The sequence below is a fragment of the Manis javanica genome, chromosome X (assembly GCF_040802235.1).
Source record: "Manis javanica isolate MJ-LG chromosome X, MJ_LKY, whole genome shotgun sequence".
Classification (NCBI taxonomy): Eukaryota; Metazoa; Chordata; class Mammalia; order Pholidota; family Manidae; genus Manis; species Manis javanica.
In genome coordinates this window covers 59,019,768-59,039,094 of record NC_133174.1, presented here as the reverse complement: position 1 = coordinate 59,039,094, position 19,327 = coordinate 59,019,768, and the positions used below count along the sequence as shown (strand labels likewise).

At 39.2% G+C, this 19,327-nt stretch overlaps 1 protein-coding gene across 7 annotated transcripts in view; it reads right to left on the bottom strand.

Annotated features, from left to right (window-relative positions):
• Positions 1-19,327, bottom strand: part of TAF1 (TATA-box binding protein associated factor 1) — a 125,628-nt gene that overhangs the window by 47,977 nt on the left and 58,324 nt on the right. For all 7 annotated transcript variants that reach the window (XM_073227386.1, XM_073227385.1, XM_073227384.1 and 4 more), the window contains exons 29-32: positions 18,454-18,521; positions 17,195-17,317; positions 16,349-16,441; positions 16,182-16,266 (exon numbers count right to left, since the gene is read on the bottom strand). In XM_073227386.1, the coding sequence (XP_073083487.1) occupies positions 16,182-16,266; positions 16,349-16,441; positions 17,195-17,317; positions 18,454-18,521 (369 nt within the window). The remainder of the gene's footprint in view (positions 1-16,181; positions 16,267-16,348; positions 16,442-17,194; positions 17,318-18,453; positions 18,522-19,327) is intronic.

The following is a 19,327-nucleotide window of genomic DNA, read 5'->3' as shown; positions in this document are numbered from 1 at the left end:
TGAACTCACTGATCTTCCTGAAAGAGAATTCAAAATAAAAATCATAACGATGCTCATGGAGGTACAGAAAAATATTCAAGACCTCACAGATGAATTTAGATGGAGATTCAATCCCTAAGAAATCACATATGTGAAGTGAAACATACAATGGAGGGATTTAAAAACAGGTTAGATGTAGTAGAAGAGACAGTAAATGCAATAGAAACTAAAGAGGACTACAAAAAAGCTGAGGCACAGAGAGAAAAAAGGAACCCTAGGAATGAAAGAATATTAATAGAACTGTGTGACCAATCCAAATGGAACAATGTTCGCATTATAGGTGTACCAGAAGAAGAGAGAGAAAATGGGATAGACAGTGTCATTAGGAGGTAATTTCTGAAAACTTCCCCAATCTGGGGTAGGAGATAGTCTCTCAGGCCATGGAGGTGCATAGATCCCCTAACACAAGGCACCCAAGCAGGACAACACCGAGATACATAGTAATTAAAATGGCAAAGGTTAAGAATAAGAACAGACCATTACAAGCAGCCAGAGAGAGAAAAAAGATGACATACAAAGGAAAACCCATCAGGCTATCATCAGACTTCTCCGCAGAAACATTACAGGCTAGAAGGGATGGCATGATATATTTAATGCAATGAAGCAGAAGGGCCTCGAACCAAGAATACTCTACCAGCAAGATTATCATTTAAATTTGAAGGAGGGATTAAGTAATTTCCAGACAAACAAAAGCTGAGAGGATTTACCTCCCACAAACCATCTCTACATTGTATTTTGGAGGGACTGCTATAGAAGGAAGTGTTCCTAGGGCTAAACAGCTGTCACCAGAGGTAAGAAAATCAAAGTAGAGAAAGAAGAAGAGTTAATTACTATGCAAATACAAAATTAAATCAACTACCCCCAAAGTCAGTCAATGAATAGACAAAAAGTACAGAATATGATACCTAAATGTAAAGAATGGAGAAGGAAGAAAAAGGAGAAAAAAAAAGAACCTTTGGATTGTCTTTGTAATAGCATACTAAGTGAGTTAAGTTATTAGACTCTTAGATAGTAAAGAAGTTACCCTTGAACCTTTGGTAATCACAAATCTAAAGCCTGCAATGGCAATAAGTACATACCTATCGATAATCACCCTAAATGTAAATAGTCTAAATGCACCAATCTAAAGACATAATAGAGTCACTGAATGGATAAAAAAACAAGACCCATTTATATGCTGCCTACAAGGGATTCACTTCAAAACCAAAGACATACAAAGACTGAAAGTGAGGGGATGGAAAAAGATATTTCATGCAACTAACAGGGAGAAAAATGCAGGAGTTACAGTACTTGGGGTATGGTGGGTGACTTGATAATATGGGTGAATGTAGTAAACCACATTGTTTTTCTTGTGAAACTTTGATAAGAGTGTATATCAATGACACCTTAATAAAAAAATGAAAAGAAAAAAGAAAAACATGGACTTTGTTGTATCCCTAATATATTCTGGTGCATATTTGTTGACTGGCATATTGTACTATTTCACTCACCAAAAGTAAAAGACTCTAAGTAAAGATGCTGCCTTATACCAAAGATTGCTATATCACTATCTACGAGCTCAATACAGTATGTAAGGGAAGAGGGCTTGCTAGTAAGTTACAGACATCACATACCTAGCCTATTCTCTAAAGAATTCTTGAACAAAGCAGTATTCTCAGGGAAATGAAATACCAAATGACAATTACCAATGGGCAATCTCCCACTAATTCAGCCACAGTACTCTTAAAAACAATGGTAGATTTTTTCTTGAGAAACCGTCATAACAACATTCATTTAACTCTTGCCCTTTGGAGAGTCACACATGAACTGATTTGTCTTTTTTATATTTATGATAAAAAATTTTGCCTTAAGTTATATACTTGAATTTTACAGATTAGCGAAGACTTTCAACATCACCAGTGTTGGAAAGGTTGTAGGGAAATAGGCATTTTTCCCTCGCTGTTACTTTTACTATGAACAGGCACAATTTTTAGAACATAACTTCAGAACATCTATTAAAATTTCCGATAGAAATAGTGGTATAAGTGCACAATGATATCAACAAAATGTAAAAATAGTAAAAAGCTACTTACAAACCAGCATTACAGAAATACATTAAATGCCCAACAGGTAATAGTAAAGCAAACTATGATACATGTATCTATACTGTAGAAGACATTAAAGGATGATAGATATCTGTATGTACTAACAATTAGACAGGATAAGTAAAGAAGTCAATTTCCCCGAAACTAAGATGCATGTTTAACTCAATTCCTATCAAAGTCCCAGCAAGAGTTTTTTGTAGATACAGCCAAGATTCTTCTAAAATTTATGTGGAAAGGAAAAAGAATAAGAAAACAATTTGGAAAAAGAATAAAATGAAGGGAATCACACTATCTGATGGTAACACTTACACAGCTACAGTAATCACAATAGTGTGCAGAGGATAGATACACAGACCAGAGAGGCTCAGGATGGCAGTGTGAGTAGAGCAGCAGAAATCTCCTCCCAAAACCATATATACTTTTGAAAATACAACAAATATAACTACGGCTAAAAGAGAGACCAGAAGATACAGTAAAAGAGCCAGGCTACATGTACATCAGCAACTCAGCATCTCACGAAAAGGGTAAGATACAAAGCCGTGACCTGGCGTGAGCAGAGCACTCCCCCAGATGCAGCTCACTGGCGGGAGGAAAAGAATTAGAGTGGGAGGGAGTGGAAGCACAGGGCTGCTAAATAACTAGCCCTAGTAATTGCACCACGAGCATACAGAGACATTGCATGCTGTATTGGATATTACAGAAACTAAAAAGTAAAATCCAATACAGACTGCGAGTGGGTCACCACAGCCAACTCCCCTGGGACAAAAGAAAAGCAGGTGCTTTTTAAAAGTCATAAACGGATGAGGGCTTCACAGCAGGATGGAATCATCCTGGCATACTCAGCCCAGCACGCTGGGAATCCTACGGAAATTGAGGTACCCCAAGCCCCTGGGGGGTAACCCAGCCCCAAAGCCTGTCGTGGCGATAAGCAGCCTGCCTTTCATTCCCCTCTGCTGGTGCTGCAAGCAAAGAAGCAGACCCGCCACAGCGGGGGAGCAGCCAGAGAGTAGCCCTGCCCACAGCAAACACACAGTCTCCTCCCAGCACGTAGCTGCCCGTCACAGAAAGAGGAAGCTGGAGCAAAGCAGTAAGGGGCACCGTTCCCGCAGAACACACGCTATGCGTCCACCACTGCCTGCAGGGCTCTGGGCTAGCCTGAGGGATATCCCACCCACGGCAGCTCAGAAGATTATTCCAGACACTGCTCCCTGCCTGTGGGTAACTGACACGGGCAGGGGAGAAGGGCAAGGTGACCAGCAAGCAGGAAGGGACATTGTTCTCCCAGCTGACACATGCGCCACCTGCCTACAACCACTGCTATCACCATGAAAAGGCACAAGAATCTGGTCCAGTCAAGAATCACTCAGACAACCCCACAGAGAGGGCCTCAGTAGACAAATATAACCAATCTCATGGAAAAAGAATTAAAAATAAAGGTCATAACCATGCTGATGGACTTGCAGAGGAATATGCAAGAGCTAAGGGATGAAGTCAGGAGGGAAAAAACAGAAATGAAACAATCACTGGAAATACTTAAGAGCAAACTGGATAAGGTGCAAGAGGCCGTTAATGGAATAGAAATCAGAGAACAGGAACACAGAGAAGCTAAGGCAGAGAGACATGAAAGGATCTCCAGGAATGAAAGAATATTAAGAGGACTGTGTGACCAATCCAAACGGAACAATATTCACATTACAGGGGTACCAGAAGAAGAGAGAGAAAAAGGGAAAGAAACTGTGTTTGAGGATACAATTGCTGAAAACTTCCCGAAGCTGGGGAGGAAATAGTCTCTCAGACCATGGAAGCCCACAGAATTCCCAACACAAGTGCCGCAAGGAGGACAACACCAAGACATATAATAATTAAAATGGCAAAGATCAAAGACAAGGACAGAGTACTAAAGGCAGCCAGAGAGAGAAAAAAGGTCACCTACAAAGGAAAACCCATCAGACTTCTCAACAGGAACCTTACAGGCCAGAAGAGAATGGCATGATATATATAATGCAATGAAACAGAAGGGCCTTGAACAAAGAATACTGTATCCAGGATGATTACCATTAAAACTGGGAGGGTTTAAACAATTCCCAGACAAGCAAAAGTTGAGGGAATTTATACCTCCTACAAACCACCTCTACAGGATATTTTAAAGGGTATGCTCTAGATGGAAGCACCCCTAAGACTAGAATAAAACACCTAACATAAAAAAACAATGGAGGAGGAATAAGAAGGGAGAGAAATAAACAATCATCACACTGTGTTTATAATGCTTCATAAGAGAGTTAAGTTAGATGGTTAAATAGTAAAGAACTACCCTTGAACGTTTGATGACCACAAATCTAAAGCCTAAAATGGCAGTAAGTATGTATCTTTTGATAATCACCTTAAATGTAAATGGACTGAATGCACCAATCAAAAGACACAGAGTAACCCATCCATATGCTGCTTACAAGAAATTCACCTCAAACCGAAAGACATACACAGACAAAAAGTCAATGGATAGAAAAAGATATTTTATGCAAACAATAGGGAGAAAAAAGCAGGTGCTGCAATACTTGTATCACACAAAAAAGACTTCAAAACAAAGAAAGTAACAAGAGATAAAGAAGGACATTACATAATGATAAAGGGGTCAGTTCAAAAAGAGGATATAACCATAATAAATATATATACACCCAATACAGGACCACCAACATTTGGGAAGCAAAAACTAACAGAACTAAAGGAGGAAATAGGATGCAATGTATTCGTTGTAGGAGACTTGAACACACCACTCACTCCAAAGGACAGATCCACCAGACAGAAAATAAATAAGGACACAGAAACACTGAACTACATACTAGAACAGATGGACCCAACACACATCTACACAACTCTACACCCAAAAGCAGCAGGATACACATTCTTCTCAAGTACACATGGAACACTTTCCAGAATAGACCACATACTAGGCCACAAAAAGAGCCTCAGTAAATTCAAACATATTTAAAATACTACCAACAAACTTCTCAGACCACAAAGGTATAAAACTAGAAAGAAATTGTACAAAGAAAACAAAAAGGCTCACAAACACATGGAGGCTTAACAACATGCTTCTAAATAATCAATGTATCAATGACCAAATTAAAATAGAGATCAAGCAATATATGGAGACAAAAGAAAACAGAACAAATCCCCAACTTCTGTGGGACGCAGCAAAGGCAGTTCTAAGAGGAAAGTATATAGCAATCCAGACCTATTTAAAGAAGAAAGAACAATCCCAAAAGAATAGTCTAATGTCACAATTACTGAAACTGAAAAAAGAACAAAAGAAGAAATGAGGACAAAAGTCAGCAGGAGGGACATAATAAACATCAGAGGAGAAATAAATGAAATTGAGGAGAATAAAACAATAGAAAAAAATCAATGAAACCAAGAGCTGGTTCTCTGAGAAAATAAACAAAAAAGATAAGCCTCTAGCCAGAATTATTAAGAGATAAAGAGAATCAACACACATCTACAGAATCAGAAACGAGAAAGGAAATATCATGATGGACCCCACAGAAATACAAAGAATTACCAGAGAATACTATGGAAACCTATATGCTAACAAGCAGGAAAACATAGAAGAAATGGAGAACCTCCTAAAAAATACAACCTTCCAAGAGTGACCAAGGAAGAAACAGAAAATCTAAACAGACCACTTACCAGCAACGAAATTGAAATGGTAATCAAAAAACTAACCAAGAACAAAACTCCTGGGCCAGATGGATTCACCACTGAATTTTATCAGACATATATAGAAGATGTAATACCCATTCTCCTTAAAGTTTTCCAAAAAATAACAGAACACGGAATACTTCCAAACTCATTGTATGAACCCAGCATCACTCTAATACCAAACCCAGGAAAATACCCCACAAAAAAAGAAAATTGTAGACCAATATCCCTGATGAACATAGATGCAAAAATACTCAACAAAATATTAGCAAACCGAATTCAAAAATACATCAAGAGGATTATACACTATGATCAAGTGGGATTCATCTCAGAGATGCAACGATGGTACAACATTCGAAAATCCATCAAAATCACCATCACATCAACAAAAAGGACAAAAACCACATGATCATATCCACAGACACTGAAAATGCATTTGACAAAATTCAACATCCATTCATGATAAAAACTTTCAAAAAAAGGGGCATAGAGGGCAAGTACCTCAACATAATAAAGGCCATACATGACAAACCCATAGCCAACGTCATACTTAACAGTGAGAAGCTGAAAGCTTTTCCTCTAAGAATGGGAACAAGACAGGGATGCCCACTCTCCCCACTGTTATTCAAAATAGTACTGGAGATACTAGCCAAGGCAATCAGACAAAACAAAGAAATACAAGGCATCCAGACTGGTAAAGAATAAGTCAAACTGTCACTATTAGGAGATGACATGACGTTGTACATAAAAAACCCTAAAGACTCCACTCCAAAACTACTAGACAAATACCTGAATTCAGCAAAGTTGCAGGATACAAAATTAATACGCAGAAATCCGTGGCTTTCCTATACACTAATCATGAACTAGTCGAAAGAGAAATCAGGAAAACAATTTCACTCACAATTGCATCAAAAAGAATAAAATACCTAGGAATAAACCAAACCAAGGAAGCAAAAGACCTATTCCATGAAAACTACAAGACATTCTTAAGAGAAATTAAAGAGGACACTAACAAATGGAAACTCATCCTACGCTCTTGGCTACGAAGAATTAACATTATCGAAAAAGCCATCCTACCTAAATCAATCTACAGATTCAATGCGATCCCTATCAAAATACCAATATCATTCTTCAACAAACTGAACAAATAGTTTAAAAATTCATATGGAACCACAAAAGACGCCAAATAGCGAAAGCAATCCTGGGAAGGAAGAATAAAGCAGGGGGAAATCTTGCTCCCCAACTTCAAGCTCCACTACAAAGCCACAGTAATCAAGACAATTTGGTACTGGCACAAGAACAGACCCACAGACCAGTGGAACAGAATAGAGAATCCAGATATTAACCCAAACATATATAGTCAATTAATATGCAATAGAGGAGCCATGGACATACAATGGGGAAATGACAGCCTCTTCAACAGCTGGTGTTAGCAAAACTGGAAGCTACATGTAAGAGAATGAAACTGGATCACTGTCAAACACCATACACAAAAGTAAATTTGAAATGGATCAAAGACCTGAATGTAAGTCACGACCCCATAAAACTCTTAGAAAAAAACATAGGGAAAAATCTGTTGGACATAAACATGAGTGACTTCTTAAAGAACATCGCTCCCCGGGCAAGGGAAACAAAAGCAAAAATGAACAAGTGGGACTACATCAAGCTGAAAAGCTTCTGTACAGCAAAGGACACCACCAATAAAACAAAAAGGCATTCTACTGCATGGGAGAATATATTCATAAATGACAGATCTGATAAAGGGTTGACATCTAAAATATACAAAGCGCTCCCCCACCTCAACAAACAAAAAGCAAATAATTCAGGTAAAAAATGTTCAGAGGAGCCGAACAGTCAGTTCTCCAAAAAGAAATTCAGATGACCAACAGGCACATAAAAATATGCTCCACATCGCCAGTCATCAGAGAAATGCAAATTCAAACCACAATGAGATATCACTTCACACCAGTAAGGATCATCACCATCCATAAGAAAAACAACAACAAATGTTGGCGAGGTTGTGGAGAAATGGAAACCCTCCTACACTGCTGGTGGGAATGTAAATTAGTTCAACCATTGTGGAAAGCAGTATGGAGGTTACTCAAAAAACTCAAAATAGAAATACCATTTGACCCAAAAATTCCACTCCTAGGGATTTACCCTAAGAATGCTGGAGCTCAGTTTGAAAAAGACATATGCACTCGTTTGTTTATCACAGCACTATTTACAATAGCCAAGAAATGGAAGCAATCTAAGTGTCCATGAGTAGATGAATGGATAAAGAAGATGTGGTACATATACACAATGGAATATTACTCAGCCATAAGAAAAAAACAGATCCTATCATTTTCAACAACATGGATGGAGCTAGAGGGTATTATTCTCAGTGAAATAAGCCACGCAGAGAAAGACAAGTACCAAATGATTTCACTCATCTGTGGAGTATGACAGCAAAGAAAAAAACTGAAGGAACAAAACAGCAGCAGACTCACAGAACCCAAGAACAGACTAACAGTTACCAAAGGGAAAGGGACTGGGGAGGATGGGTGGGAAGCGAGGGATAAGGTGGGTGAAATAAGAAAGGGGGCATCATGATTAGGATGTATAATTTGGGGAGTGGCATGGGGAGGGCTTTACAACACAGGCAAGACAAGTAGTGATTCTACAGCATCTTACTATGCTGATGGACAGTGACTGTAATGAGGTATGTTGGGGGGACTTGGTGATGGGGGGAGTCTAGCAAACATAATGCTCCTCATGTAATTGTAGAGAAATGATACCAATAAAAAAAAGTCTTCACTTGGATGCTGTGCCTCAGTACAGCACAACCCTGATTACATCTACCACTTCTCCAAAACCACTCTTCCCATATTAATCAGTGGCACCAGTTGTACAAGTCAAAATTCTGGATGTTATCTGGTTTATCCATCCCTCCAAAAATGTAAGTTTCTTCTTAAAAAACTTACAAGCATGCTCAATTTTAAAAATCCAAACACTAAGTGCAAACAAGAACAAAGTGAAAAGTATCCTCCAACTATCCCTTTAATAGCTCTCATCTGTGGCAACAACTGACCTAAATACTGACTGATCCCTTTAGATGGGGTATGTGCTCTCCAGTTCATCAGTCCCTATTGAGCCCAATGTCACTCAATGATGTACTCTATACGATCTGAATTTGCAACCCCCTCTATACATACTGTTGAGTAATCAGTTTCCAACAATACATGTCAGATATATTTTGATATATGCCTTGTTACCTAATCTACATTTTGATTACTAAACAGTATTTGTAGGTGCTCAATCATTGTTTAGTTATTGACAAGCAAGTCATTACAAACTGAACTTCTGTCAGATTGTTTTATCACCAAAGCCTTAGGGGAAAGCGTTCCTTCTGTGTCTGAAGTGTACTTTGTCCTTCTAATATACCCCTTGTCAAGCTACATTTTAAATTTGTCTACCAAGTAGAGCATGAATCACATAAAGAGAGTGACTACGTCTTTCCTATCAGTAGACTAAGTAGCTAGCACATAAGTAAGTAGCCAGCTGGCATATATTACTCAATCAGTTCATGTACAGAGCAAAAACTCCATGGTTTGAAGAAGGTCACTATCATCTACAGTCACATATTTTCTTTTTTTTTATTTTGGTATCATTAATCTACAATTACATGAAGAATATTATGTTTACTAGGCTCCCCCCTTCACCAAGTCCCCCCCACATACCCATTCGCAGTCACTGTCCATCAGCATAGTAAGATGCTGTAAAAACACTACATGTCTTGTCTGTGTTGCACAGCCCTCCCCATGCCCCCCATGCATGATACATGCTAATCATAATGCCCTCTTTCTTTTTCCCCACCCTTATCTCTCCCTTCCCATCCATCCTCCCCAGTCCCTTTCCCTTTGGTAACTTAGTCCATTCTTGGGTTCTGTAATTCTGCTGCTGTTTTGTTCCTTCACTTTTCCTTTGTATAAATGTTCTTATACTTCACATATGAGTGAAATCACTTGATACTTGTCTTTCTCTGCCTAGCTTATTTCACTGAGCATAATACCCTCTAGCTCCATCCATGTTGTTACAAATGGTAGGATCTGTTTTTTTTTTATGGCTGAGTAATATGCCACTGTGTATATGTACACCTTCTTTACCCATTCATCTACTGATGGACATTTAGGTTGCCTGCATATCTTGGCTATTGTAAATAGTGCAGTGATAAACGTAGGGGTGCATGTGTCTTTTTCAAACTGGAGTGCTGCATTCTTAGGGTAAATTACTAGAAGTGGAATTCCTGGGTCAAATGGTATTTCGATTTTGAGCATTCTGAGAAACCTCCAAACTGCTTTCCACAATGGTTGAACTAATTTATATTCCCACCAGCAGTGTAGGAGAGTTCCCCTTTCTCCACAACATTGCCAACATTTGTTGTTGTTTGTCTTTTCGATGATGGCGATGCTTAATGGTGTGAGGTGGTATCTCAGTGTGGTTTTAATTTGCATTTCTCTGATTAGCGACATGGAGCATCTTTTCATGTGCCTGTTGGCCATCTGGATTTCCTTAGAAAACTGTCTATTTAGCTCCTCTGCCCATTTTTTCATTGGTTTATTTGCTTTTTGTTTGTTGAGGTGTGTGAGCTCTTTATATATTTTGGATGTCAGTCCTTTATCGGATCTGTCATTTATGAATATGGTCTCCCATACTGTAGGATACCTTTTTGTTCTATTGATGGTGACCTTTCCTGTACAGAAGCCTTTTAGCTTGATATAGTCCCACTTGTTCATATTAGCCTTTGTTTACCTTGCCCGGGGAGATATGTTCATGAAGAAGTCACTCATGGTTATGTCCATGAGATTTTTGCCTATGTTTTTTCCTAAGAGTTTTATGGTTTCATGACTTACATTCAGGTCTTTGATCCATTTCCAATTTACTTTAGTGTATGGGGTTAGACAGTGATCCAGTTTCATTCTCTTACATGTAGCTGTCCAGTTTTGCCAGCACCATGTGCTGAAGAGGCTGTCATTTCCCCATTGTATGTCCATGGTTCCTTTATTGTATATTAATTGGCAATATATGTTTGGGTTAATGCCTGGAGTCTCTAATCTGTTCCACTGGTCTGTGGCTCTATTCCTGTGCCAGTATCAAATTGTCTTGATTACTGTGGCTTTGTAGTAGAGCTTGAAGTTGGGGAGCGAGATCCCCCCAACTTTATTCTTCCTTCTCAGGATTGCTTTGGCTATTTGGGTCTTTGGCAATTCCATATGAATTTTTGAAGTATTTGTTCCAGTTCGTTGAAGAATGCTGTTGGTAATTTGATAGGGATTGCATCGAATCTGTATATTGCTTTGGGCAGGATGGCCATTTTGACGATATTAATTCTTTGTAGCCAGGAGCATGGGATGAGTTTCCATTTGTTAGTGACCTCTTTAATTTCTCTTAAGAGTGTCTTGTAGTTTTCACGGAATAGGTCTTTCGCTTCCTTGGTTAGGTTTATTCCTAGGTATTTTATTCTTTTTGATGCTATTGTGAATGGAATCGTTTTCCTAATTTCTCTTTCTATTAGTTCATTATTAGTGTATAGGAAAGCTACAGATTTCTGCGTGTTAATTTTGTATCCTGCAACTTTGCTGAATTCCGATATTAGTTCTAGTAGTTTTGCAGTGGAGTCTTAAGGGTTTTTTAATGTACAATATCATGTCATCTGCAAATAGTGGCAGTTTGACTTCTTCTTTACCAATCTGGATTCCTTTTATTTCTTTGTTTTGTCTGATTGCCATGGCTAGGACCTCCAGTACAATGTTAAATAAAAGTGGGTAGAGTGGGCATCCCTGTCTTGTTCCCGAACTCAGAGGAAAAGGTTTCAGCCTCTTGCTGTTGAGTATGATGTTAGCTAAAGGTTTGTCATATATGGCCTTTATTATGTTGAGGTACTTTCCCTCTATGCCCACTTTGTTGAGAGTCTTTATCATGAATGGATGTTGAATTTTGTCAAATGCTTTTTCAGCATCTATGGAGATGATCATGTGGTTTTTGTACCTTCTTTTTGTTGATGTGGTTGATGATGTGATGGATTTCCAAATGTTGTACCATCCTTGCATCTCTGGGATGAATCCCATTTGGTCGTAGTGTATGATCCTCTGGATGTATTTTTGAATTTGGTTTGCTAATATTTTGTTGAGTATTTTTGCATCTACGTTCATCAGGGATATTGGTCTGTAATTTTCTTTTTTGGTGGGGTCTTTGCCTGGTTTTGGTATTAGGGTGATGTTGGGTTTATAGAGTGAGTTTGGGAGTATTCCCTCCTCTTCTATTTTATGGAAAACTTTTAGGAGAAAGGGTATTATGTCTTCTCTGTATGTGATAAAATTCCAAGGTAAATCCATCTGGCCCCAGGGTTTTGTTCTTGGGTAGTTTTTTGATTAATGATTCAATTTCGTTGATGGTAATTGGTCTGTGTAGATTTTGTTTCTTTCTGGGTCAGTCTTGGAAGTTTGTATTTTTCTAGGACATTGTCCATTTTTCCTAGGTTTTCCAGCTTGTTAGCATACATATTTTCATAGTATTCTCTAATAATTCTTTGTATTACTGTGGGGTCCGTCGTGACTTTTCCTTTCTCATTTCTGATTCTGTTGATGTGTGTTGACTCTCTTTTTCTATTAAGAAGTGTGGCTAGAGGCTTAACTATTTTGTTTATTTTCTCGAAGAACCAGCTCTTGGTTTCATTGATTTTTTCCTATCATTTTATTCTACTGAATTGTATTTATTTCTTCTCTGATCTTTATTATGTCCCTCCATCTGCTGACCTTAGGCTGTATTTTTTCTTCTTTTTCCAATTTTGATAATAGTGACATTAGACAATTCATTTGGCATTGTTCGTCCTTCTTTAAATATGCCTGGATTGCTATATACTTTCCTCTTAAGACTGCTTTTTCTGCGTCCTACAGAAGTTGGGTCTTTGTGTTGTTGTTGTCATTTGTTTCCATATATTGCTAGATCTCCATTTTAATTTGGTCCTTGACCCACTGATTATTTAGGAGCATGTTGTGAAGCCTCCACGTGTTTGTGAGCCTTTTTGCTTTCTTTGTACAATTTATTTCTAGTTTTATACCTTTCTGGTCTGAAAAGTTGGTTGGTAGGATTTCAATCTTTTTTAATTTACTGAGGCTCTTTTTGTAGCCTAGTATGTGGTCTATTCTGGAGAATGTTCCACGTGCACTTGAGAAGAATGTGTATGCTGTTGCTTTTGGATATAGAGTTCTACAGATGTCTATTAGGTCTATCTGTTCTAGCGTGTTGTTCAATGCCTCTGTGTCCTTACTTATTTTCTGTCTGGTGGATCTGTCCTTTGGAGTTAGTGGTTTGTTAAGGTCTCACAAAATGAATGCATTAAATTCTATTTTCTCCTTTAATTCTGCTAGTATTTGTTTGACATATATTGCGTGCATATATGTTTACAATGGTTATATCCTCTTGATGGACTGAGCCCTTTATCGTTATGTAGTGTCCTTCTTTATCTCTTAGTTTCTTTACTTTGAAGTCTATTTTGTCTGATACTAGTATTGCAACACCTGCTTTTTTCTCTCTGTTGTCTGCATGAAATATCTTTTTCCATCCCTTGACTTTTAATCTGTGCATGTCTTTGGGTTTGAGGTGAGTCTCTTGTAAGCAGCATATAGATGGGTCTTGCTTTTTTATATATTCTATTACTCTGTGTCTTTTGATTGTTGCATACAGTCCATTTACATTTAGGGTGATTATTGAAAGATATGTACTTATTGCCATTAGATTCCTGGTTACCAAAGGTTCAAGGTTAGCTTGTTTACTACCTTACTGTCTAACTTAACTCGCTTATTGAACTATTATAAACACAGTCTGATGATTATTTCTCTCCCTTCTTATTCCTCCTCCTCCATTCTTCGTATGTTGGGTGTTTTTTTTCTGTGCTCTTTTTAGGAGTGCTCCCATCTAGAGTAGTACCTCTAAGATACCCTGTAGAGGTGGTTTGTGGGAGGCAAATTCCCTCAACATTTGCTTGTCTGGAAATTGTTTAATCCCTCCTTCATATTTAAATGATAATCGTGCTGGATACAGTATCCTTGGTTCAAGGCCCTTCTGTCTCATTGCATTAAATATATCATGCCATTCTCTTTTGGCCTGTAAAGTTTATGTTGAGAAGTCTGATGATACCCTGATGGGTTTTCCTTTGTAGGTGACCTTTTTTCTCTCTGTGGCTACCTTTAATACTCTGTCCTTGTCCTTGATCTTTGCCATTTTAATTATTATGTGTCTTGGTGTTGTCCTCTTTGTGTCCCTTCTCTCGGGAGTTCTGTGTGCTTCCATAGTCTGAGCAACTATTTCTTCCCCCAGTTTGGGGAAGTTCTCAGCAATTATTTCTTCAAAGACACTTTCTACCCCTTTTTCTCTCTCTTCTTACTCTGGTACCCCTGTAATGCAGATATTGTTCCTTTTGGATTGGTCACACAGTTCTCTTAGTATTGTTTCATTCCTGGAGATCCTTTTATCTCTCTCTGCGTCAGCTTCTATGTGATCCTGTTCTCTGGTTTCTATTCCATCAATGGCCTCTTGCATCTTATCCATCCTGCTTATAAATCCTTCCAGTTTGTTTCACTCCTGTAATCTTCCTCTGGACTTCTGTAATCTCCCTCCGGACTTCATCCCTTAGCTCTTGCATATTTCTCTGCAGCTCTGTCAGCATGTTTATGATTTTTATTTTGAATTCTTTTTCAGGGAGACTGGTTAGGTCTGTCTCTGCAGATCCTCTATCAGGTGTTGTCTGAACTATCTTGGACTGGACTAAATTTTTTTGCCTTTTCATGGTGATAGCAGTGGCTATAGGTAGGTAGGTTGCGGGTGTGTCAGCTGGGAGAAGAAAGTCCTTTCCTGCTTGCTGGATGCCTTGCCTTTCTCCGCTGCCTGTGTCAGTTACCTGCACTCCTGGAGCAGCCACCGGGTTAGTCCCCTAAGCTGCTGTTGGCGGGGTCTCTGTCAGAGCAGCACATAGCCCTGTGGGGAATGGCAGGCATGCCAGGTGCGCTCCTCCATGATAGCGGCGCCCCTGTTGGGCAGGTGTGTGCCAACAGCAGCCTTTGGGTCTGTCCTGGGCGGCTGTGCATTGGGCTGGGATTCCGGTCAGCAGCTGGGAGTGTGCCTGCTTCCTCTGGTTCCGCTGCAGGTGCGCGCTGGCCTCTCCCGCACGGCTTCTCTGGCTCCACTGCCGCCAATGCGCGCAAGCCACACCCGGGCTGTTCGGTCACTGCTGCTGCGGGTTTGCACTAGCCTGTCCTGGTCCCCTCTGGTGCTGTTGGTGCATGCAATCTGCTCCTGGTCCCTTCTGGCGCCGCTGCCCCTGGCACGCGGTGCCACTCTCCTGCTACTGGGCCGGTGTGTCGGGGTCTGCGCCAGTTGGAGGAACAACTGGCAGGCTGCTTAGTGCCGTGAGGGGCTTCAGAGCTGTGCTGCCTCCCCGGGATTTAGGGCACCTAAGGTTTCCTGGGATTCCCAGCTGCTGGCTAAGTGTGCCGGGACGACTTCGTCCAGCTTTGGGATCCCTGTCTCTTTAAGACTTTCAGAAAGCACTTGCTTTTCTTTTGTCTCGTGGGCGCCGGTTGCGGGGACCTGCCCACAGGTTTTGCTTTTCTGTTTCTCTAATATCCAGCACCCCGTGCCCCTTGTGTTTACACTCCGGGTGCAGATTTCTAGAGCTGGTTGTTTAGCAGTCCTGGGCTTTCACTCCCTACCCATTCTGACTCCTTTCTTCCCACTGGGTTCTGAGGTGGGGGAGTGTTTGGGTCCCCCCTGGCCGCAGCTTGTATCTTACCCCCTTCATGTGATGTTGAGTTCTCATAGATGTAGATGTGTCCTGGCTGTTGTACTGCATCCACTGGTGTCTCTTTTAGAAATAGTTGTATTTATTGTATTTTCATAAATATATGTTTTGGGGAGGAGATTTCCTCTGAACTACTCACGCCACCATCTTCTTATGATCCCACCTACAGTCACATATTTTCTTAAGTTTCATCTAAGTGCCTGGGGCATCGGTGAATTTTATATCTCATGGAAAACAGTGATGGCTCCAACCTCAAAGTGATATCCATTTGATTTTCATTTTCATCTCATTTTTTGTGCTTTCCAAAGTTAAAAAGTATACATTGCTTTTTCATCATTAAAAGTAGCAAACTTTACAGAATATGTACAATAAAGTATGTTTTTTTAAAAAAGGCAAAGTCACTTGACTTATTCTGCTATCAATGCTCAAAGCTATTTTACACACTTAAATTTTAATAATGCTAACTAATATTGGATGGATAGACTGATGGAAAGAGGGGGGAAAAAAGGAGAAATACACACCATTATACTTAACACTGTTGGCCAGAATAAGGTTGACATCATCCAGAAAGCTGTCCCGACCCTGATACTTGTGCTTGGAGATATTCTGTGATTAAAAGAATCAGGGACTCAGATGTGCATACGATGTTGCTTAATTCCAAAAAGACATCTTAGGACAAACCACTCACCTTACGTATAGTCTCTAAATCCATTGGACTCACAATCACTTTGTAATAATCTGGAACGAACTTCTTATTAACTGGGTGATGAAATGGCCAAGACTAGTTAAAAGAAAGCATGAGAAATAATTAAATGGAAAATCATTCTTTATACCAGAAATTCTCAACCTAATCACTAATATTCCTAAGAGTCTGACAAAAGCTATGAACTCTCTCCCCAGAAAGACATAATCACATAAAACTTTGCATATAATTTAAGAGGTTCATGGAATCATTTAAAGGTTCCTATGCCCTGATAGGGTAAGACCTCCTGCTCTATACTTACAATTAAAATTTCTTATCCCCAGCTTCATCCAGAAGTTTTATAGCATTGCACATATATAACATATGCCTACAACCTGAATGCTAACAGTTCAGAATTCCTAGGGAGCATCATTACAACAAAATGATACGTAGAGTCAACACAGTAGCCCTGGACATGAAGTTGTAAAAGAGAAAACATGAAGATGACGACAAACACTGGTTAACTATCAAACTGTCATTTGTCATGAAGCACCTCTAAATTCAAGCCTCCCACTAGCTGGCATCCTAATCTCTCTACAGAACTATTCAGGAACATTGAAATACTGAATGAAAAAATAGGCAGAATAAGGCTCCTATATCCATAGATTCCTGACCTCTTTGATTTCAATGATAATGCCTCACACAGCAAAAAGGTTGGTTTTTAAAATTACATCACTTTGAATCGATAAACACCACCCCCTCCAGACTCCCCAACATACATATACATGCAAATCCTATTGTTTTCCTTCCCCCTGTACTGTCTTCACAATATTTAGCACAAACACCACTTACATCTGCAACTGCCATCATTTTCTGGGTGACAATGTTGTCTAGAATGAAAGAAAATGCCACTTGGTCATCATCATCCAGCAACGGGTTGATAGCTTTCTCTAAACGAGCCAATTTGTCTTCTTTCTGACACAAAACAAAGCAAAAGGAAAGACAGCAGTTTTCCTGAGGTGTGATCACCACAGAAAATTAAGGAGAATTTACAGTTCAGTTGTCTATTGTCCTTGAGCCAGAAAGTCTAACTTTTGAATTGTCAGCTACTCAGTTCCAGGCAAAAAGTCCAGATAAATGATACTCCAGTAAAAGATCAAAGAGAGGTAGGGATCCAAAAGGATCCAAAAGGTAGATCCAAAAGGATCAAAGGGATATACCCACCACTCTCTTAGGTATTCTACCTTCTATTCCTACAGATCACCAAAAATATACATTCCTGGGTCTCAATAGCTTAGCTCCCACAACAAAAACACCTTTACCAAGTTAGATTTTAATATCATGTTCTTTCTGCTACAACACTATTGCTGAAAGCACTGAACACTTTATTGGTGCTTACTGACTTCTCTATAAGGGAATCTAACCCAATAAACTGATTTCAGACCATACTAGGAAAAAATTTATGTTTTAATTATTCCTCATCCTCACAAACACTTAGTATTTTCAGAGTTTTGTTTTGTTTGTTTTTTGTCTTTTTAAATTTTAGCTTCTGGTAGGCATGTTGGTTTAAATTTGCGTTTTCCCAATGATCAAGTTGCGAATCTTCTCATGTTTATCGGTCATTTAGTAATCCTCTTTTATGAGATGTCTACTTCATATTAACATCATTATCAACTCATATTTTTATAAGCCTGTAAGGTGCCTTTCTTTTTCTTTTTTTTGGTAAGAAGATGGAATACAGACACATTATCTTTTAAAAATTAAAATTCCTCCCTGCCAGAACTGTCTCTTAGCTCCAGCTGGCTTCCTGGGAAGTCACTTTCCTTGGCCCTTTTTGAAGAGTTATGTGGGTTCTAGAATTTAATCCTAGCTCTACTATTTAGTAGTCATGGTGCCCAGGGCAAGTCATTTTCTTCTATGAACCTCAGTTTTTACATCTACAAAAAAGGATTGGACAGTATGATTTCTAAGGTCCCTTCCAGACTCTAACATACTGAAGATATGCTACTCCCACACTCCTCTACTCCTCTTTCTGTTAATGTCCTACTTCCTCAACCCTGCTCCCACCACCTTCAAATTCTACTGCCTTTCTCTCATGTTAAATGTCTTACCTCTTTGAGTTTTTCATCACAAAGATCCAGCATGGATTGAGAGATCTGGGTCAGTGAGTGCTTCGGACCTAAATTACAGCGGAACATTATGAGAGGGGACAATTATGATTAGGAGGCAAGAGCTGCCAATACCTCTCCAGACTTATAACATATTTACTCAAGCATCTAATACAACTATGTGCCAGGCACCAGCCTTGCTGCTGAGTGAGACAGGTATACTAGTCTTAGCTCCATTTTTCAGGGCTTAACACAGCAGATCCACACTACATATGAATAAACTAATTTTAACTCTTCCTTATTTGTGTATCTCTACCCATAGTACTACTACTATGGATACTGCTGTCTTTAATACCTTATAAATGATACTATAGACAGGGAATGACAATCTGCTGAAAAATGGCTGAGAAGATCAATGCATGATTTATATCTTTTCATACTTAGCATATAAAATTTGTGATTGCAATTTTCATTTACAGAACTCCTGGTTTATGATGTCCTCCCAAAATATGGCTAATCCAAAGCCTTTGCCACACAACAATACCTGTACCATGCCAGACTATTATTTTAGTTTCCCTGAACTCCTTTAGGAAAATCCTTGAATGATCTTTTACACTCCTCCTTCTTACAGTTGCCCTAATTTAAGCGAATTTAATGTAAGATGGTGATATCAGTGGATACATGGTACCTGAAGTCATGAGAAAGAAAAAGTAGGAAATGATTAGATAAAGTCCCCCCAGAAAAGGGAGAGGATTGAGGAGGAACAAGTGGTCAACAGTGCTAAATGAACTAAAGTTCAAGAAAAAGGTATTCCCAAGCACATGATAAAATGTTCAACAGCAAAGACAAATACTGTATGATCTCACTTCTATGTGGG